This window comes from Capricornis sumatraensis, chromosome 14 (assembly GCF_032405125.1).
Source record: "Capricornis sumatraensis isolate serow.1 chromosome 14, serow.2, whole genome shotgun sequence".
NCBI lineage: Eukaryota > Metazoa > Chordata > Mammalia > Artiodactyla > Bovidae > Capricornis > Capricornis sumatraensis.
Window position 1 is genome coordinate 64,541,798 of NC_091082.1, and position 22,640 is coordinate 64,564,437.

The 22,640-nt window shown below is 36.9% G+C and overlaps 1 protein-coding gene across 2 annotated transcripts in view; it reads right to left on the reverse strand.

The window, feature by feature from the left end:
• Window positions 1-22,640, reverse strand: part of COP1 (COP1 E3 ubiquitin ligase) — a 230,873-nt gene that overhangs the window by 137,484 nt on the left and 70,749 nt on the right. For both annotated transcript variants that reach the window (XM_068985956.1, XM_068985957.1), the window contains exons 7-9: window positions 21,201-21,260; window positions 17,764-17,840; window positions 4,680-4,737 (exon numbers count right to left, since the gene is read on the reverse strand). In XM_068985956.1, coding sequence (XP_068842057.1) covers window positions 4,680-4,737; window positions 17,764-17,840; window positions 21,201-21,260 — 195 coding nt within the window. The remainder of the gene's footprint in view (window positions 1-4,679; window positions 4,738-17,763; window positions 17,841-21,200; window positions 21,261-22,640) is intronic.

Sequence of the window (22,640 nt, forward strand, 5' to 3'; positions counted from 1 at the left end):
TTTCAACACCAGATTTTTTAAAGTTGTTTGTAGCAACATTTGTATACTCTTTGACACAAAGTTATTCAGAGGAGTCTTTGGTTTATTCTCTTCCAGATTGTCAAAGTAGCTGTTTACTCGAGGTTCTGATTCTGAGAATGTAGATGGTACAATTTATCTTGGTTTAGAATCAATCCAGTTTTCTCAATGCTCCAAGATTACTAACAATATGTATATCCCTTGATACAAAGTATAAAGTGACGCAAGTACCCATTAAGCTAAGTTTGACTCATTCAACCAAAGAAGAAAATCCAGAGTCTTTATAATGACTGAGAAAGTTACACACTAAGTGGCCTCTGTTACTTACATTTCTTACCTCATTTCTATTTTTCTCCCCCTTGCTCATTCCTCTCCAGTCATAACAGATATCTGGGCTATGTCAGGCAGGCTTCCAGTGCGGGTCTTATGTACTTCCTTTCTTTCACTGAGCTTAGATCTGCCCAGATATTCACATAGCTTGCTCCCTTACCTCCTCTTTGTCAAAGATAACCTATCTTTATTACTATTAGTATATCTCCAACTAGACTGAAAGCTGGAGAAGGCAATGGCACCCCATTCCAGTACTCTTGCCTGGAAAATCCTATGGACGGAGAAGCCTGGTAGGCTGCAGTCCATGGGGTCGTGAAGACTCGGACAAGACTGAGCGACTTCACTTTCACTTTTCACTTTCACGCATTGGAGAAGGAAACGGCAACCCACTCCAGTGTTCTTGCCTGGAAAATCCCAGGGACGGTGGAACCTGGTGGGCTGACATCTATGGGGTTGCACAGAGTTGGACACGACTGAAGCGACTTAGCAGCAGCAGCAGCAGCAGCAGACTGAAAGCTGGGTTACAGCAGGAATTTTTGTCTGCCTTGTTTTTGTTCAATAACCCAAGCCTATCATAGTGTCTGGTAAATAGAAAGTACTGAAAAAAACAAAACAAAACTGTTGGCATTATAAGTTAATATTTAAAAGCACAGGTTCTGAAGCCATAATGCCTGCATTAGGATATCTTAACTTCTCCTTAACTTCTTTGCCCTAGTTTCCTCCTTAGTAAAATAGAAAATAATAATAATAATAGTATGTATCTCAAGTTCTAAGAATTAAAGTAGTTAATGCTTGTAAATCACACTGAGCAATGTACATGCAATGCACAGTAGGTGGAAAATAAATGTTACCTAAATACTAATATTACTACTTTAATTATTTCTTGAGCTATACAGTAGGCCTTCCATATCCACAGATTCTATAAATACAAATTTAATCACACACAGACAGAAAATATCCACCCCCATCAAAAGAAATTCTGGAAAATTTCAAAACACAAATGAATTTGCAGCTGCACTGGCAACTATTTATGTAGTTAGTATTCACATTGTATTTAAATTTTTTTATATAGCATTTATGTAATACTAGTTATTGTAAGTCATCATAGAGATGATAAAGTATACAGGATGATGTGCTGCAGAGGTTGTATGCGAACACACCACAATTCATATAAGAAACCTGAGCATCTTTGGACCTTGGCATCTGCCACAGCTCCTGGAACCAGTCCCTCATAGATGCTGAGGGATGAGTATACTTTAAAAGTCTCCTACCATGTTTAAATTTTAATCAATTTTTTAAAATTTCTAATAAAGTTTTGCTTTATATAAATACCAATCCTTTATATTATGTCACACAAATTACTACTAGCTTGTGGGATTATACCTTTTATTATGTGAAAACATGTATCTGTCTTCTAATGATTTTTTCCTTGAATTCTATTTTGATCTGTACTTTACTTTGCCATTGTTTTTGTCATCTTCCTTACCATTCTTACATTTGCCAGGCTTATCCTCATCTACTCCTTTGTTTTCAATTATTTTTATGTCAATTTGTTTTAAGTCTGTGTTTTATAAAGAGTATTCCTAGAAACGAAGGGTAAGGACTTCGACACAATATGTCGTATTAGTTCCTGTCCCAGAAGCCCTAGCAGGCTTTCCTCCTCAACAACTTCCCCTTCCTCCAGCAGATGCTAAGGTTGGAGTCTCCTGGGAGACCCAGATGACTTCACCAAAAGCACTCTTTTACTCTGCACATGGTGACTCACGTTAGGCAGACTTCTTAAGTATTCTTTTTATCGTTTATAAATTCTTTTTAAATTTTCTGTATGAGGACAGCTATATGTCAATGGGATTTCTAGTGGGTGGAGGTTGGAGAGACCACAGGCTTATTGTACCATCTCAAACTAAGTCTCCTTTATTACATGCAAAGAGTAAAAATTAAAAAATGAAAAAAAAAAAACCCACACAGACAAAAACACTATTCTGAATGTCTTTTTTTTCCCCCACCTAGATTCAGTTTCTATAATTTCTAACTCACGGAATTTGCTAGAAATTCCAAATCAACGTCCTATAAATGGCAATAGGAGAAAGGCTTTCCTTGTTCCTCTATGTAGAATTTGTCAAAGCCCTGCAACCAAAGACCAATAGGAATACACCTGTAGCTGAACAAGTTTTATTACTCCTCATTGCAATGAAGAATACAGCATACTATGGGTTAAGGTAGGAAGATGTTACATACTACTTATAGGATACAGGCTCATGTTAAGTGATTTGGGGCAGGGTTCAAGGAAGTAAGGCTTTGCTCTGGATTGGATACTGTCAAGAAGGGGGATAATCCTGTGACCGGGCATCTTGATAAATCATACCTGGGCAAACAGAAAACTACAGTGAGATAAAAGCCACAATTAGCAGAGATGCAGCAACTGCTTGTATTAGTCAGGATACAGGTGTGTTTGGTATTTTACGTATTTTGCATAGCGATTTTTTAAATGTGCTCAGGTAAGTTTATGAACTGATCTTGATTTTTGTTTCATTTCTTCCTAGTCCCAGAGTGACTGTGTCTGATGCGGATGTTCTGTGAGATTATGTTTGAGAGGAGAACATCAAGGCCCAGCTATGAATGCCAAGCCTGCTTTCCCTCTTCAAGTTCTTAAAGATGTTTCCATTCAATTCTTAAAAATTTCTTCTGAGGGACTTCCCCGGTGGTCCAGTGGTTAAGAATTCTCCTTGCAACGCAGGGGACATGGGTTCCATACTTGGTTGGGGAACTAAGAGCCCACAGGCCACAGGGCAACTAAGTCCACGCGCTGCAACTAGAGAAATTTGTGCACAACAAGAAACATGAGTTCACTCCTTGGTTGGGGAACTAAGAACCCACAGGCCAGTTGGCAGCTAAGTCTGTGTACTGCAGCTAGAAAATCCGTGCACCACGACAGAAGACTCCACATGACACAAAGACCCGACACAGCCAAATAAATAAATATTAAAATGAGAGAGAGAATGAGAAGCCCACACACTGCAATGAAGAGTAGCCCCTGCTCAGCACAGCTAGAGAAAGCCTGTGTGCAGCAACAAAGACCCACCACAGTCAAAAAATAAAATAAATAAAACTTAAAAAAATTTTCTGCTGATATATCGCATTATGTCTTACAAAGACACCTAGATCTAGTGCATTCGTGGCTGTTCAGGAAGAGATAGAAACTTGCCAAATCCAAGCACACAACTGAAGGTAACACAGATAACACAGGATTGAAGATAACACAGGATATGCAGAGGAGTTATGCAATCTAATCATAACAGTCAAAGAGGCAGTCATCTAAGCAGTGGGAAAAGAAAAACACAAATAAAAGCTGTATGATATGAAAGATTTTTTCCACTTTGATAAAAATAACTGCACTTTCATAAAAAATGAATATACAAAAAGACAAGCCTTACTTAAATGCCTTAATTTTTTCTTTTATGGAACAAAGGAAGTAAGGGATAATTGTAAGAACAATTTAAAAAATCTGAATAAGATATAGGAATTATATAAAGCACATCAATGTTAACTTCTTGAATTTTAAAATTATCCTGTGATTATACAGGATAATATTTTTGTTTTTAAAGAAACACAAATTGAAGTACATAGATAAAGGAACATTATGTCTGTACCTTACTTAAACAATCCAAAGAAAAAATTTTATGTGCATATATGCAAAAGAGAGACAGAATGAGAATGATAAAGCAAATATGATCAAATGTGAACACCTGGATTTCCTGCATATAGAATATAAAGGAATTATTGTTAACATTCTTGTAACTTTTCTCGAAGTCAGAAGTTATTTCAATGTGAAAAGTTAAAAAAAACACAGTCTGGCCTCAAAATTAGACTTGTCAAATACCAGCATCCCCAAGTCAGAGGTGAAGAGAGTAAAAATCAAAATAATCATACAATTAATTAAAGAAAAGGAGAAGCCAGAGTTGATTTTAATAAAGCCTGTAGTTTACCTTCCAGAAAAAAGCTTCATGTTTCAAGAGAGTAATAGGCAATCCATCAATAAACTATAACTGTCTTATCTCCAAGGGAAACAATGTCCTGATTACTCATAATTTGCTCTTCCACTATTTCCTTCCTCTCAAGGCCTAATGTTGCTAGCATGCTAAAAAAAAATTTTTAACTCAATCAGTAGTGAGCAGATATACAGCTGATTATTTACCAGAGCTATTCAAGCCCTAATCAATGCTAGAGCACACCAAACAGCTGTCTCTAGGATAGGACTCATCTGTGATTTTACAACTCAGGTGATAAGATTTATGGCACCACTAGAACAGATTGTTAGATACATCATTTACCTGAGAACTGCCACTGAAACCTGGAGGTTGGCTGTATTCTGTGGAATCAATAATACTACTGCAAAATGAAGAAAAAAAAATGTGATTTCAGTTTTTACATTCTTTTCAGCAACAGAAAAAGTAAATCTAAACTATATCATATATAAATCCAATATTTATTGTCAATAATTTGTCAGTCAAATAAATACGTATTCCATAAATTAAAAAATTAGGAAATAAACAATCTACCCCTTCATCCCACCACCTTAAATATATCCATCTTAAAAATGTCAATAGGGAATAATCACAAGACAGGCATACACAATCGAAGTATTTGCTACAACTTCATTTTCAGATAGCTGTTTCATTTCCATTTAAGTTGTTTGAACTCTAAGGAAGAGAGTACTCAGAATACTGTAAAAAGAGCACAAGTACACGATCAAAAGCTGTGATGAACAGATCCTGTCATGACACTAGAGCTATATGCCCTTGGACACAACCTCACAATCACTCAGTTTCCTTATCTGCAAGATGAGATGAGTGGAGCAAGTAGCTCTATCTACACTCACTTCAAGCTCTAAAAGCAATGATAATCATCTCATGTGAAAGAAAACTATCAAAGGAATGGAATAAAAATGGTAGAATACTAATAATTTTTCTTTTATAACTCAAAATCTATATACTAATTTCCTCTGCTCTCAGTTCAGTTCAGTTGCTCAGTTGTGTCCGACTCTTTGCGACCCCATGAACTGCACCACGCCAGGCCTCCCTGTCCATCACCAGCTCCCGGAGTTCACTCAGATTCACATCCACTGAGTCAGTGATGCCATCCAGCCATCTCATCCTCTGTCGTCCCCTTCTCCTCCTGCCCCTAATCCCTCCCAGCATCAGAGTCTTTTCCAATAATTTGCCTTCTCTATTGGTTGTTTCTATTTGATTATATTCTCTGTGCATTCTCCTACTTACCTTAGTAAACCCTTTTTAAGTACAGACTACCTTTTCTTCCTAAGAGTACTACCTTACCATATCTATCTTTTCACTTCATTCTTCTTCCCCTCCCATCTTTAAATAAATTAGCCTATGAGGACTACTAACATCTGAAAATGGCATTAACATATACATCAACAATGATAGATCAACAGCTACCTACATTTTAAAAAACTCTTCCCTCTTTCTACTATGGAAATGTCTGTATTTGTCCACCTTAATGAAATTAAAGCAATTGAGAGCACTAATTTCAGTGTATCTCTTTACATAAATATACAAAGTCATTATTCACTTTAGTCCAATAATCACAAAGGTTATAATTAAGAGGCACTCTGAACAGAGTACAGAGTGAGTATGAATTTCACCTGTTAGCAGCTAAATGACTCTGGGCAGCTATTGATATTATTTGGCCTCTACCTTCTCCATCTATTAAGTGAGCAAGATATTTCAGAAAGGTGTAAGATTTATTGTGTTAATATTCCTCAGGACAATGGCAAAAAATGATGGGCAGTCAATAAATTTTATTCTATTAATAAAATCTGTCAATAACATTCAAACTTATGTTTTCAAAAATTTAGCAAATCAGAAGGAACTGTCCTCACAGTGCTCCAACACGTAATAACAGACACTCATTGGCTGTGTTCTTAACCATTCCTATAAGACTCACTTATCAGACTCTCAAAGCATCTACACCACAAATTACAGAATTAACAGGATCTGGTAATTAATTTTCTCTGGAGAAATATAACCAATGCCTACTTTCCTTGAACAGGGTCATGAACTGATATGACAAGATCACATGCTATTTTCAGAATACTCTACACAGGGACTAATACGGCTAAAAATGAGGAGATGCCAGGTATTTAAAATCTGTGCTCCTTCCATTGATGAAACCCAATCCCCTATTTGTATAAACATTAATGAAATTATGAAGCTTCACATTTAGAGGATGATAGAACAGAACTTTTTCTAGATAATATTTTATGGGAATGTAATTCAGACTTCTTTGATTGCCAGCTGGAACATGATACTGATATCTTAAGTGTGCATAGTGAAAAACGCTACATTTCAAATACATGTCTAAAACTAGTACTGATCAGGGTTTCCCTGGTGTCTCAGAGGTAAAGAATCAGTCTGCCAATGCAGGAGACATGGGTTCAACCCCTGATCCAGGAGCAAAGAAAACTAGGTCCATGTGCCACAGATACTAAGCCTTGCTCTAGAGCCCAGGAACCACAGCGACTGGGCCCCTGTGCCACAGTTACTGAAATCCATGTGCCCCAGAGCACATGCTCCGCAAGAAGAGAAGCCGTGCATGAGAAGCCCACACACCACAGCCAGAGAGGAGCCCCCACTCGCTGCAAGCAGAGGAAAGCCCACCGAGCACTGAAGGCCTAACACAGCCAAACATAAATGAACAAAGTGAAAAAAATAATAGTACTCATCAGAAAGAACTGAAACTATAGGGTTTAAGTGATATGTCGGTATAATCACTGCAGAATTTGATTTTTAGTTTCTATTAGATCTTAATTTTATTCACTAAGAAAAATGTATTAATGCATGCAAAACTGCAACAAGCAATCTGAAGAAATAAATCCCTTTAATTTTGCTTTTTAAATGTGTCTGTGTGTATGTGTGTATAAAGTAAACGTGATTAGACGATAATATCAGAAAGCATTGACTGGGCTGGTTCCTCTTGATTCTGGTGCAATTCTGCTTCTCACCTCCAAGTTAGCCACAATCTACAGATGGTGATAAAAACAACAATATTTCAAATCCCTTATGATTATACAGTGGCAGTGAGAAATAGATTTAAGGGACTAGATGTGATAGACAGAGTACCTGATGAACTATGGATGGAGGTTTGTGACATTGTACAGGAGACAGGGATCAAGACCATCTCCATGGAAAAGAAATGCAAAAAAGCAAAATGGCTGTCTGAAGAGGCCTTACAAATAGCTGTGAAAAGAAGAGAAGCAAAAAGCAAAGGAGAAGAGAAAAAATATTCCCATTTGACTGCCGAGTTCCAAAGAATAGCAAGGAGAGATAAGAAAGCCTTCCTCAGCAATCAATGTAAAGAAATAGAGGAAAAGAACAGAATGGGAAAGACTAGAGATCTCTTCAAGAAAATTAGAGATACCAAGGGAACATTTCATGCAAAGATGGGCTCAATAAAGGACAGAAATGGTATGGACCTAACAGAAGCAGAAGATATTAAGAAGAGGTGGCAAGAATACACAGAAGAACTGTACAAAAAAGATCTTCATGACCAAGATAATCATGATGGTGTGATCACTCACCTAGAGCCAGACAACCTGGAATGTGAAGTCAAGTGGGCCTTAGAAAGCATCACTATGAACAAAGGTAGGGGAGGTGATGGAATTCCAGTGGAGCTATTTCAAATCCTAAAAGATGATGCTGTGAAAGTGCTGCACTCAATATGTCAGCAAATTTGGAAAACTCAGCAGTGGCCACAGGACTGGAAAAGGTCAGTTTTCATTCCAATCTCAAAGAAAAGCAATGCGAAAGAATTCTCAAACTACCGCACAACTGCACTCATCTCACATGCTAGTAAAGTAATGCTTAAAATTCTCCAAGCCAGGCTTCAGTAATACGTGAACCATGCACTTCCAGATGCTCAAGCTGGTTTTAGGAAAGGCAGAGGAACCAGAGATCAAACTGCCAACATTCGCTGGATCATGGAAAAAGCAAGAGAGTTCCAGAAAAACATTTATTTCTGCTTTATTGACTATGTCAAAGCCTTTGACTGTGTGGATCACAATAAACTGTGGAACATCCTTCAAGAGATGGGAATACCAGACCACCTGACCTGCCTCTTGAGAAACCTATATGCAGGTCAGGAAGCAACACTTAGAACTGGACATGGAACAACAGACTGGTTCCAAATAGGAAAAGGAGTACGTCAAGGCTGTATATTGTCACCCTGCTTATTTAACTTCTATGCAGAGTACATCATGAGAAACGCTGGGTTGGAAGAAGCAAGCACAAGCTGGAATCAAGATTTGGGGAGAAATATCAATAACCTCAGATATGCAGATGACACCATCCTTACGGCAGAAGGTGAAGAGGAACTCAAAAGCCTCTTGATGAAAGTGAAAGAGGAGAGTGAAAAAGTTGGCTTAAAGCTCAACATTCAGAAAATGAAGATTATGGCATCTGGTCCCGTCACTTCATGGGAAATAGATGGGGAAAGAGTGGAAACAGTGTCAGACTTTATTTTGGGGGGCTCCAAAATCACTGCAGATGGTGACTGCAGCCATGAAATTAAAAGATGCTTACTCCTTGGAAGGAAAGTTAAGACCAACCTAGATAGCGTATTCAAAAGCAGAGACATTACTTTGCCAACAAAAGTCTGTTTAGTCAAGGCTATGGATTTTCCAGTGGCCATATATGGATATGAGAGTTGGACTGTGAAGAAGGCTGAGTGCTGAAGAATTGATGCTTTTGAACTGTGGTGTTGGAGAAGACTCTTGAGATTCCCTTGGACTGCAAGGAGATCCAACCAGTCCATCCTAAAGGAAACCAGTCCTGGGTGTTCACTGGAGGACTGATGCTAAAGCTGAAACTCCAATACTTTGGCCACCTCATGCAAAGAGTTGACTCACTGGAAAAGACTCTGATGCTGGGAGGGATTGAGGGCAGAAGGAGAAGGAGACGACAGAGGATGAGATGGTTGATCACCGACTCGATGCACATGAGTTTGGGTGAACTCAGGGAGTTGGTGATGGACAGGGAGGCCTGGTGTGCTGCAATTCATTGGGTTGCAAAGAGTCGGACACGACTGAGCGATTGAACTGCACTGATTAAGCATTCACCATGCTCTAGGCACTAATCTAACAATTTAAACTTCATAACACAGGTAGCTATTATCATTCCCATTTCTCAAATGAGGAAACAAAGCTGCATTTGGCTCAAGTTAAAAAGTTAGAAAACAGGAGAGTTAGAATGCAAAACCATGCAGTCAGGTTCTAGAATCTACACTGAATCAAGGCATATAATATTCTACAAATAGAGTGAAGAAATCCTGGACTATTCCAACCCACTTCACAGACACAGTTTAAAGAGAAAAGTTAAAAAACAGCAACCTAAAAATGGAAAGTCAGCAATTACTTCAATTAATGTTAAATAAATAATCTGAAACTATTTTGAATAAATTATAAAAATAAATCCATCAAACTATGGCAAAAACAAGAAGAAAATTTCAAAGCAGATATGATAGACAGAATGCCAGAATATGGACAGAGGTCATGACATTGTACAGGAGGAGGTGATCAAAACCATCCCCAAGAAAAAGAAATGCAGAAAGGCAAAATGGTTGTCTGGCGAGGCGTTACAAATAGATGAGAAAAGAAGAGAAGCTAAAGTCAAAGCAGAAAAGGAAAGAATACCCATCTGAATGCAGAGTTCCAAAGAATAGCAAGGAGAGATAAGAAAGCCTTCCTCAGTGATCAATGCAAAGAAATAGAAGAAAACAACAGAATGGGAAAGACTAGAGATCTGTTCAAGAAAATGAGAGATACCAAGGGAACATTTCATGCAAAACAGTATGGACCTAACAAAAGCAGAAGCTATTGGGAAAAGGTGGCAAGAATATACCGAAGAACTATAGAAAAAGGATCTTAATGACCCAGATAACCATGATGGTGTGATCACTCACCTAGAGCCAGACATCCCAGAGTGTGAAGTCAAGTGGGCCTTAGGAAGCATATCTATGAACAAAGCTTTTCTCCTTTGCCTTTCGCTTCTCTTCTTTTCTCAGCTATTTGTAAGGTCTCCTCAGACAACCATTTTGCCTTTTGGCATATCATTTTCTTGGGGATGGTTTTCATCATCTCCTCCTGTACAATGTCATGAACCTCCGTCCATAGTTGTTCTGGCATTCTGTCTGTCAGATCTACTTCAAAATTTTCTTCTTGCTCCTGCCATAGTTTGATGGATTTATTTTTATAATTTATTTGAAATAGTTTCAGATTATTTATTTAACATTTATTGAAGCAATTGCTGACTTCCATATTTTCAGGTTGCTGTTATTTTTTACTGTTTTAGTGGAGGTGATGAAGTTTTACCTGAGTTATTTCAAATCCTAAAAGATGATGCTGTTAAAGTGCTGCATTCAGTATGCCAGTAAATTTGGAAGTATCACTAGGAACAAAGCTAGTGGAGGTGATGGAATACCAGTTGAGCTATTTCAAATCCTGAAAGATGACACTGTGAAAGTGCTGCACTCAATATATCAGCAAATTTGGAAAACTCAGCAGTGGCCACAGGACTGGAAAAGGTCAGTTTCATTCCAATCTCAAAGAAAGACAATGCGAAAGAATTCTCAAACTACCACACAGTTTCACTCATCTCACATGCTAGTAAAGTAATGCTTAAAATTCTCCAAGCCAGGCTTCAGCAATACATGAACCATGAACTTCCAGATGTTCAAGCTGGTTTTAGGAAAAGCAGAAAACTGGAGATCAAATTGCCAACGTTTGCTGGATTATGGAAAAGGAAGAGAGTTCCAGAAAAACATCTGTTTTTGCTTTATTGACTATGCCAAAGCCTCTGACTGTGTGGATCACAATAAACTGTGGGAAATTATTCAAGAGATGGGAATACCAGACCACCTGACCTGCCCCTTGAGAAATCTGTATGCAGGTCAGGAAGCAACACTTAGAACTGGATATGGAACAACAGACTGGTTCCAAACAGGAATGGGAGTACATTAAGGCTGTATATTGTCACCCTGCTTATTTAACTTCTATGCAGAGTACATCATGAGAAATGCTGGGCTGGAAGAAGCAAGCACAAGCTGGAATCAAGACTGCTGGGAGAAATATCAATAACCTCAGATTTGCAGATGATACCACCCTTATGGCAGAAGGTGAAGAGGAACTCAAAAGCCTCTTGAAGAAAGTGAAAGAGGAGAGTGAAAAAGTTGGCTTAAAGCTCAACATTCAGAAAACAAAGATCATGGCATCTGGTCCCATCACTTCATGGGAAATAGATGGAGAAACAGTGTCAGACTTTATTTTTTGAGGCTCCAAAATCACTGCAGATGGTGACTGCAGCCATGAATTTTTTAAAAGATGCTTGCTCCTTGGAAGAAAAACTATGACCAACCTAGAGAGCATATTAAAAAGCAGAGACACTACTTTGCCAACAAAGGTCCGTCTAGTCAGAGCTATGGTTTTTCTAGTAGTCTTGTATGGATGTGAAAGTTGTACAATAAAGAAAGCTGAGTGCCAAAGAATCTGCAGTCAATGAGACTGCAGATGTATGAAGAGTATCTTTTACATTAGTGCCAAGCAAATCTGCTTTCTGTGTTTTCCGTTTCTTTGTTCAAGGTGAAAATTCCTTAAGATTCTTCAATGCCCTCCATTGCCTATGGCATCAAGTTCAACTCCTCTGCATGTTACAGGCCAGAGTTAACACATGCAATCCTTAGTAATTACAACAATAAATGCCAAGTGTAGCAGAGATTTCTTAAGATCTGTTCATAACCATCTAACTTTGAAGATACGGAAAATAGAGTCAGGCTGTGTATGGAGAATTTTCTATACTGTAGAATTCTCCTCCTGGATAAACGGAAATGTTACATTAAAAACTCTTTAGATGCAGCTGGAAAAGCTGCCGCCCCCTCACTTGTCACGCACCGCATGTTCATGGGAACCCTAGTGCTAAACCATCCAGAGACGACCTGCTTTTGGGTCAGGCTTTTGTATACAGCACAGCAGCTCCCTAGCTGTGATCTGTTGAAAATCAGCCCTCAAAACAAGGGTTTGTAAAAGAAAAAAAAAAATTTTTTTAAAGAAAAAGGAAAAATAATAAGAAGAAATATAAAAAATTAAAAGAAACCTCTAGGTTTATGTAGAAGATTTGTTTAAAATATATAATAAATTAGCAGCCAATCTGTAAGGCATAGAGTTAGACTTGACCATAAAAACATTTTAACTCCTACATTTTAATAAAAAGTTTTCTTGGGGAATTCCCCGGCAGTTTAGTGGTTAGGAATCCATGCATTCACTGCCAAGGGCCCAGGTTCAAACCTATTTGGGGAACTATTTATATCTCACAGGCTGTGTGGCACAGCCAAAATAAATAAATAAATAAAAATTAAAGTAAATACAATTTTAAAAAGTTAGCATCCCAAGTAAAATAAAGCAGTTGAACCAATAATAATTGCCAAAAAATACCAAAAGTGTAAGCATTATTATGTGAAGAAGCCACTGACACTACTCTGGTTGTGGGTCATCATCCAGCCAAAGACCCAATATGCAGTAATACAGAAGATGAGATCATTTTCATTCATTACACCAAAGAGCCATTATAACCACCATCTACCCTTTCCCCACCACACACATTTTTCTTTTTTAAGACCCTGGAGAAGGCAGGGTGTCACTGGGGTAAGCATAACTGCATAGAGTTCTGTGTGAGTTAAAGAGTAATTTCTTATCCTACTCCAGGAGCCATTACATAATACCAAATTCCTTGAACTTTATCAGTTTATTCAATCAAATTATAAAATTTACAAATTCACAAGGTACTGACCCACTAGTGTGTGTGTCTGTGTGTGTACACCTATATATATATACACACACGGATGTAAGAATATTCTTAATAATAGTTAAATAATTCTAGCATCCCTAAAGTGACCCCTTGGTTTTCCCTTCATTTTGATTTATCTGGACCTTTGTCAAAAATGACAGACAAATGAAAAGTTTAAGTCTCAAATATATCTAATTAGAGTAGTGAAATAAAAGCAAAAGTGTCTTATATAAAAGTCTTACCCATAAATTTTATTTATAAATAACCCTGTTCTATACCACAGAAAACATATAAGCAATTCACAATTTAAACTTACGAATGTGTCTTTAAAAAATGAATTAAATATGATCAATAGCAAGTCTATTACCGGCAAAAGCATTTGAAAGATCAGAGATTCAAGACGAATCTTATTTACTATTTGTTTGGTATTTATTTACTACTTTACCACAAGAAATCAAGAGTTATCCTGCAAATTTAACTCTAGTAACTATCTGGGTCATATTAAAGCATATTCACCTCCAAGCAAACAGAGAAGCTTCAACTAATACATTATCTTTAAACCAGGTTCTTCAGAGTTCTAAAACCAGAGGTTAGCAAATAATAAATAACTGTTCTGAAATACTTGCTTGATTTAAAGACAAAGAATGAAGCAATTATGAGACAATTATTTCTAAGACAGAAATCACGTCAATGAGATGCATTTTAAAAATTACAAGCAAAACCACTGGCAATAAATGGCTTTGAGGAAGACTAAAATCTAAACTTTAGACTTTAGGTTTTTTCAGTCTAAGAATATTTTAATCTAAACCAAATTGTCACTGTCATTGTTGAGAAGAAGATTTGACTAAAATGTTTCATACTCTCAGATTTAAAAAAAAATGTCATTTGGCAAAAGCTAAAAAGGACTGTACTTGCCTATCACTCTCTAATTTACTCATAATACAAAGAGCCACGTAACAAAGAAGTATAAGCTATAGTTTATCCTCTGAATTGTGAAGACTTCCTTCCTCAGAATCTAAAGAACTAAAAATGCCCTAAAAGCAGCAATCTTCAGGTTTGAACTAATTCTAGTAAGAAAAATTTGCAATGAATGAAGGCTTAAAAGTTCTACTAAATTTAAACTGATTTTATTAAGGAGATAATCACATACTCACCTCCAACTTCACTTACCCCAATGAAGCCTGAGTGTTTTTTGGTTTTGTTTTGGGGATTGATTAGTTTACTTATTAAGTATACTAAAGGTCATGCTTCAATCAAGTTCTCACAAGCTATGAAAATTAAACTACATTCTAGGTGACACATACATTTACTCAAAAACCTATTTTAAGTTCTATTATGTATAAATGCTCATATAAAAATGTGGGAGTGTAAGAAAACCCCAGTATTAACAGGATTATAGTACAGCATGGGAAATCTACCCGAACTAGAACACATAGTATAGAACAGGAAAAAAGAAAATAGAAAATGGTTTAAAAACTGGTAGCTAATTCTATCTTGCACTTCCTTCCTCCACTTCATTTTCTAAGGGAACTGGTGTATCAAAAAAGAATAAAGCTCATTCTTGGCTGGATTCTTGGGGATGGCTAGAGGGTGGGTAGCTACTTAAGAGAGGAACAGAGGGGTTTCTCAGCAAAAAAAATAATATATAAGTAAAGTTACCCTAATACCCCATTTGGGGAGTTAAATTCAATGCTAAAGCACAAAAATAATAGGCAAGGTAAAGGGGATTATGGAAGGCCATACAAAAGCGATCCAAGTCAATTTAAATACAATGGAAAGTCACTGAATGATTTTAAGGAAAGTAACATGATGAGATTCCTCACAATACACTGTAGGAGTATAGTTAAAAGACTATTGCATGACTTTATGAGATACTTGGGGTCTAAACAAGGTAGCTGGAAGAGAACAGACAGGATATGACAATTACAGCCAATTATGGTATACAGAAGACAAATTCCTGGGGAGGGAGGTATAATATCAATAATTATATGTCTTCTGTTTCTCTTTACAATAAGCACATAACCCTCACCATAAACCCAAAATCAATGTAAGGGATTTACCCTGAATCCACAAAAACATGAATGAATCCACAAAAACTCTTTTGTAAAGTAAACCTCTTAAAAAGAGACCAAAACATGACAATGAGGAATAAGAACAAAATCTGGTATTTACAGAATGATGATAATAATTATGGGGGGATTATATTTCAACTATATACTATTTCTTGAAAATAAAACAAACTTCAATATTGAGAGCATAACATTCTTCCCATGTTTAATTTCACATCTTAATCTTAAGGGTCATTTCCCAAGAATATTCAAAGCTAGCATAATTTTCCCAAGTGTCTCTCTCAAATCTTGTGATAAAGAATGTATTTCAAGAAAAAATCAAAACACTCTTTTGAAGAAAATATCACGTTTGCCTGTTTTTCCATCTTCAACTGTGAACCAGTCTAACTGACCACATCATCTTGACAATAGTGTTCCATACGATTTTAGTAATTCAACAAAGTTTTCACAGACATCATGAATTCCTACATCTCTCATGAGACTGGCCACTTTATTATACAACCACTTCTCTTCTCTTCCACCAATAAAATCCTATAAAATCCAATAAAAAGTCCACCATTTCCTCTTTACAGATTCTTGCAATATTCCTAACATTCCTCCTAGCTTCCAATTGCAGGGGATTGGGAGAGACAGAAAGTCTCGTCTCTATCCTCTACATGTGAACCCCTGTAAGTATTTTATAATCTAAAAAGACCCTACTCAAAACTACCCTGTGACTTTTTATTATCTCTTCTCTTCTCTTCATTCATGTGTCAGCTTCCTAATATATCTAACTTCCTTCCTGCTGCTGCTGCTGCTAAGTCGCTTCAGTTGTGTCCTACTCTGTGCGACCCCACAGACGGCAGCCCACCAGGCTCCCCCGTCCCTGGGATTCTCCAGGCAAGAGTACTGGAGTGAGTGGGGTGCCACTGCCTTCTCCAATGCTTCTTTCCTAGGATACTACTTATATGTCATATACAAATATTATATTTTATTTTTTCTTATTTAGCATCTCCCTCCACCTACACACACACACACACACACACACCCCACCCCCCCCAAACGGAAGTTCCATAAAGGGAGGGACTCTCCAGTTACATTCAACACTTAAAACAGTGCCCAGTGCATCAGAGGCATTAAATTTTAAAAAGCCAGTTAAATGAACATAATACTATATTGTTAATATGTTATTAAAAGTCACCAGTGAGAGATTAACAAAGATCAGTGAGAGATTAACAAAGACCAGGGGCTTCCCTGGTAGCTCACATGGTAACAAAGACCTGGCCACAACAGATAGAAAGAAAGAAAGTGATATGACAGAGAGTGATATGATAATGAGAATTATCAGTTTATTAGAGAAGACATTGTGATATGACAACTTTTATTTGCCTGGATGCACTCACATAATAAATATTCCATTTACACAGATCCCACATATGTCAGGAAGTGAATGCTAAGCTAAAGATAATATCCCACAGACTGAATCATTCCCAAGTATTTTAAAGAAAATAAAATATGGACAAAAACAAGCTGAATTACACAGGTAAAGTGACCCCAGAATCACTCAGCACTCATGCAGATTCTCTATAAAACGGTTAATGAAATATATTAAACACCCCAGGAATGTTATTTTACCAGAATATTCTTTGTGTCCCTTCCCCACATATCATCCCAAACTAGAAGTAAAATGGCTTTCCTGATCTGGCACTGGCCGTAAAGTTAGTGTAATCTCCTGTACTGTCACTGGACCGCTTGAAAATCCATGTGTTATACTAAAACTATCTGTCTAAAAACCTTCTGTTGGACCACAATCGTGAATGGATTAGCAATGGATTAGAAACATGTAAAATTTCTCTTGCTCTGAACACAACAAAAAAGTTCAAATTCAAATGTTAGGTAGTAGATATTTCATCAACAGAACTTTAAATTTACATAGGGACCATAGACATTCACCATATTTCACAAAAACATACTGAAGGAGGCCAGTCACTACCAGTACTTAAAATCTAGGGAAACAGTCATGAGCAAGATATATGCAATTCCTGCTCTATAGAGAATACAGAAGGGAAGACTTAATTAAATTAATAATGGGGAGTTATAAAGAAACTAGCAGAGATGTCTAAACAAACAGATCTACCTAATTCAACAGGATAGTGGCAAAAGTCAAAGGTATTAGTTTAACTAATATTACCATTTCATTTTCTCAAATTATAGATTTTTAATGTCATCTGATTTTAATTTACAATATATTCAAAGCTATCATTATTTTGAGAAATCCACCAAACTTTTAATTCATTACTGAATTCACAGTATTATAATATTCTACTAACTGTCCCTGGCATGAAATTTAAAGCATAAAGGAAATGGATGGGCAATCTGAATCTCATTTCTACATCATGACTAAAAGTAATTTCTCAGGAGTTGTGTTCATCACATGGAAAAGGCTACCAAGGACTAATACCATATCTGCACTTTATAACATAAATCCAAAGCAATTACAGGTTTCAACTTTGTACCTGTGTGATGGAGAAGGAGCTTCAAATTGAGGCACTGTGCTATCCTCACTGACAGGAGAATATAAGCCGCTCATTTCCTGGAAGCACAATTATTAGAATTATAGCCACTCCAAAGAGAAGATGTATAAGTCAAAAGGAGCTATTTCTTTCTTTCCAATCCCAGGTTTTATCAGTTCCTTTTTGTCTCAACATCCAAATTTCTCAACGTTTCCTCTCCTTAGAATACAAAAGCAAGGATATCTGAAACTTACGAGACAAGTCTTTTTTATGACATACATACTTAAAGAACTAGAAATTCTTTAATAAATATTATTCATTACTAATGAAGCCATCAAATGCAGAAAAAGACAAATGTAAATATTTTTAATGAGACATTATGTGAACAGTGTACACATATGTCTGTACATTATGTGAACAGTGAACTAGCTTAATCATTTTTAATCTAGGTGAGAACTTACTGATAAATATTAAGATAAGTATTGCAACTGACTAAACAGACCTTTGTTGGCAAAGGAATGACTCTGCTTTTTAATACACTATCTAGGTGTGTGTTAGTGTTAGTCAATCAGTCATGTCCAACTCTCTGCAACCACACAAACTGTAGCTCTCTAAGCAAGAATAGTGGAGGGGATTGCCATTCCCTTCTGCAGAGGATCTTCCCAACCCAAGGATTGAACCTGGGTTAGTCATAGCTTTTCTTCCAGGAGTAAGCATCTTTTAATTTCTGTGCACCATCTGCAGAGAGTTTGGAGCCTAAGTAAATAAAATCTGTTACTGTTTCCATTTTTTCTTCATCTATTTGCCATGAAGTGATGGGACTAGATAGCATGATCTTCGTTTTTTGAGCTGAGTTTTAAACCAGCTTTTTCACTCTACTATTTCACCTTCATCAAGAGGCTCTTTAGTTCCTCTTTGCTTTCTGCTATAAAGGTGGTGTCATCTGCATCTCTGAGGTTATTGATATTTCTCCTGGCAATCTTGACTCCTGCTTGTGCTTCATCCAGCCCTGCATTTCGCATGATGTACCCTACATATAAGTTAAATAAGCAGGGTGACAATATGCAGCCTTGAAGTACTCCTTTCCCAATTTTAAACCAGTCCATTGTTCCATGTCCAGTTCTAACTGTTCTGTCTTGACCTGCATAGAGGTTTCGCAGGAGGCAGGTAAGGTGGTCTGGTATTCCCATCTTGAAGAGTTTTCAGTTTTTCATTATCCACACAAAGGCTTTAGAGTTGTCAATGAAACAGAAGATGTTTTTGTGGAATTCTCTTGCTTTTTCTATGATCCAACACATGTTGGCAATTTGATCTCTGGTTCCTCTGTCTTTTCTAAATCCAGCCTGAACATCTGGAAGTGCTTGGTTTGCGTACTGTTGTAGCCTAGCTTGGAGAATTTTGAGCATTCCTTTGCTAGCATGTGAAATGAGGGCAACTGTGTAGTAGTCTGAACATTCATTGGCATTGCTCTTCCTGGGGACTGGAATGAAAACTGAACTTTTCCAGTCTTGTGGCCCTTGCTGAGTTTTCCAAATTTGCTGGCATATTGAGTGCAGCACTTTCACAGCACCATCTTTCAGGATCTGAAATAGCTAAGCTGGAATTCCATCACCTCCACTAGCTTTGTACTTTGTAGTGATGCTTCCTAAGGCCCACTTGACTTCACACTCTGAGACGTCTGGGTCTAAGTGAGTGATCCATCGTGGTTATCTGGGTCATTAAGATCCTTTTTGGATAGTTCTTCTGTGTATTCTTGCCACCTTTTCTTAATAGCTTCTGCTTCTGTTAGGTCCATACTGTTTTTGTCCTTTATTGAGCCCATCTTTGCATGAAATGTTCCCTTGATGTCTCTAATTTTCTTGAAGAGATCTCTAGTCTTTCCCATTCTACTGTTTTCCTCTATTTCTTTGCATTGATCACTTAGGAAGGGTTTCTTATCTCTCCATGCAATTCTTTGGAACTCTGCACGCAGATGGGTGTATCTTTCCTTTACTCCCTTGCCTTTCGCTTCTCTTCTTTTCTCAGCTATTTCTAAGGCCTCGCCAGAAAACCATTTTGCCTTTCTGCATTTCTTTTTCTTGGGGATGGTTTTGATCACCACCTCATGTACTGTATTATGAAACTCTGTCCATAGTTCTTCAGGCACTTTGTCAGATCTAATCCATTGAATCTATTCATTACCTCCACTGTATAATCATAAGAGATTTGATTTAGGTCATACTTGAATGGTCTAGTGGTGTTCCCTACTTTCTTTAGTTTAAGTATGAATTTTGCAATAAGGAGTTTGTGATCTGAGCCACAGTCAGTACCCAGTCTTGTTTTTGCTGAATGTATAGAGCTTCTCCATCTTTAGCTGCAAAGAATATAATCAATCTAATTTTGGTATTGACCATCTGGTGATGTCCATGTGTAGAGTATTCTCTTGTGTTGTTGGAAGAGGGTGTTTGCTATGACAAGTACATTCTTTTGGCAAAACTCTGTTAGCCTTTCCCCTGCTTCATTTTGTACTACAAGGTGAAACTTGCCTGTTACTCCAGGTATCTCTTGATTTCCTACTTTTCATTCCAGTACTCTATGACGAAAAGGACATCTTTTTGGGGTTCTATCAAGTTCTATAAAGTCTTGTAGGTCTTCATAGAATTGTTCTACTTCACCTTCTTTGGCATTAGTCAAAGTTAACGGTTTTTCTAGCAGTCATGTACTAATGTGAAAGTTGGACCATAAAGAAGGCTAAGCACTGAAGAATTGATGCTTTAGAACTGCGGCGTTGGAGAAGACCTTTGAGAGTTCCTTGGACTGCAAGGGGATCAAACCACTCAATCCTAAGGAAATCAACCTTGAATACTCATTGGAGGGACTGATGCTGATGCTGAAACTCCAATACTTTGGCCACCTGATACAAAGAGCAGATTCACTGGAAAAGACCCTGATGCTGGGAAAGATTGAAAGCAGGAGGAGAAGCAGAAGACAGAGGACAAGATGGTTGGATGGCATCACCAACTCAATAGTTATGAGTCTGGGCAAGCTTTGGGAGATGGTGAAGGACAGGGAAGCCTGATGTGCTGTAGTCCATGGGGCCACAAAGAGCTGGACACGACTGAGCGACTAAATGGCAACTGGATCATTACTGTTCAACTCACCGAAGTATAGAAAAACAGGATATATCAGTCTCTACTTTGAAAATATTCTTTGCAAACAATAAGAAAAGTAACATCCCTCTTGATGCAAATATTAGCTTTGTTTACTAACTGCTTAAACTCTAACTTTTGATCATTAACTCAGAGGAAAAGGGGTCCTAATAAATTATTGCAGAAATTATGCCTGTTACTTTCTATATAATGGAGACTAATCCCATTAATTTAATGCAGCAATTTAAAGGAAAAGCAAAATTTTCATGAAATTGAAAAGCTACTTGAGATGTAAGAAATTCTTGGTCTTACTTCCACTCTTTTGATGTCCTCTTCCAAAACACCTAACTCCTTCTGAATCTGCTCCAGTTGCTGTGGATTAGAGAGGGGGGAAAAAAAAAGCCTAAACCAAACCACACTGGCATCACCACAATCATAAAGTAATTTTACATTTGGAATATGATTTTTAGGAAATTGTATACTAATGGTAAATTGTAGGGGTGAAAAACTGCAGCTAAAAAGTACTGCAAGTTCCTATGTTAAAAAGTAAATGTAAAGACTTAATATTTAAGAAAATAGTACTTTCTTTAATACAATAATTGACTTTATAATAAAAATGTTAAAGATGAACAATAAAAATATGATTTAATAAAAACAAGATATCCAAAGAACTTTTAAATCACCTCATTTAACTGTCAGCAATTAATATCAGCATGTCAATTGTTAACCTCACTTTAAAAATAAAAATAAGTCTCAAAGATTAAATTCTACCACCCAAAGCAATCACAAGTTACCCTCTTATGCAATTTTTAAAACATATTTAAGATTATGCTTCATCTTTGACATTTTACCTATTGCACCATAACTTTTCTCTATGCCTTTAAAATGCAAAAATTTTAATGATCATATTTAATGATATATTTGACAATCAAGTAATTCTGAACCATGAGTCTACATTTTAGATTATATGAGTTTACATTCCAAATTTTATTGAGATTATTAAAATGAAATTATTTGATCAAGAGAAATAGCAACTCTTCACTACATGAAACAAAACTACTTTCCAAACACTATCAAATTTAAATTTCTATAATTATTATATATAAGTGGCTGTCTTAATATAAGCCAAATATATTGAAGCCAATTTTATTTTTCGCCCATGTGGTGCAGCATGCAGGATCTCAGTTCCCCAAATAGGAATCGAACCCATGTCCCATGTTTTGGGAGTTCTGAGTCTTAACCACTGAACTTTCAGGGAAAACCCCTGAGCCAGTTTTTAGAATATAAAATAATGATAATGAATATATTTATGTAATACTTATTGCCAGATGTGCAATAAGGAAGTATTACACAGGAAAATAAATCACAGAAAGATTAAGCGACTTGCCCAAGAATCGCAGTAAGTACACAGCAGAACTAGAGTTGAAATCAAGGCAGCTCCAGGATTCATGCCGTTAACTACTATGCTATAACACTACTACTTGAAAACAGTACCTTATTATTTAACTTTATTTTACCTAGTAACTAGTAGGGGTAAACCGATTTTTACGCATGTTTTCTTCTGAGGCAATATATAGACAGTTGATAATATATTAACTCAAATATTAACCAATCTTAAACATTTTGCTAAGTACTGTGAAGAATGGGATTTAGAAAACTCTAGCCCTTGGCCTCATGGAATTCAGTCTAGGGAAGAGCTTCTGGGTTGGTGAACATGTAGGTTGGTGAGTGCATGAAGATGCTGGGAGAACA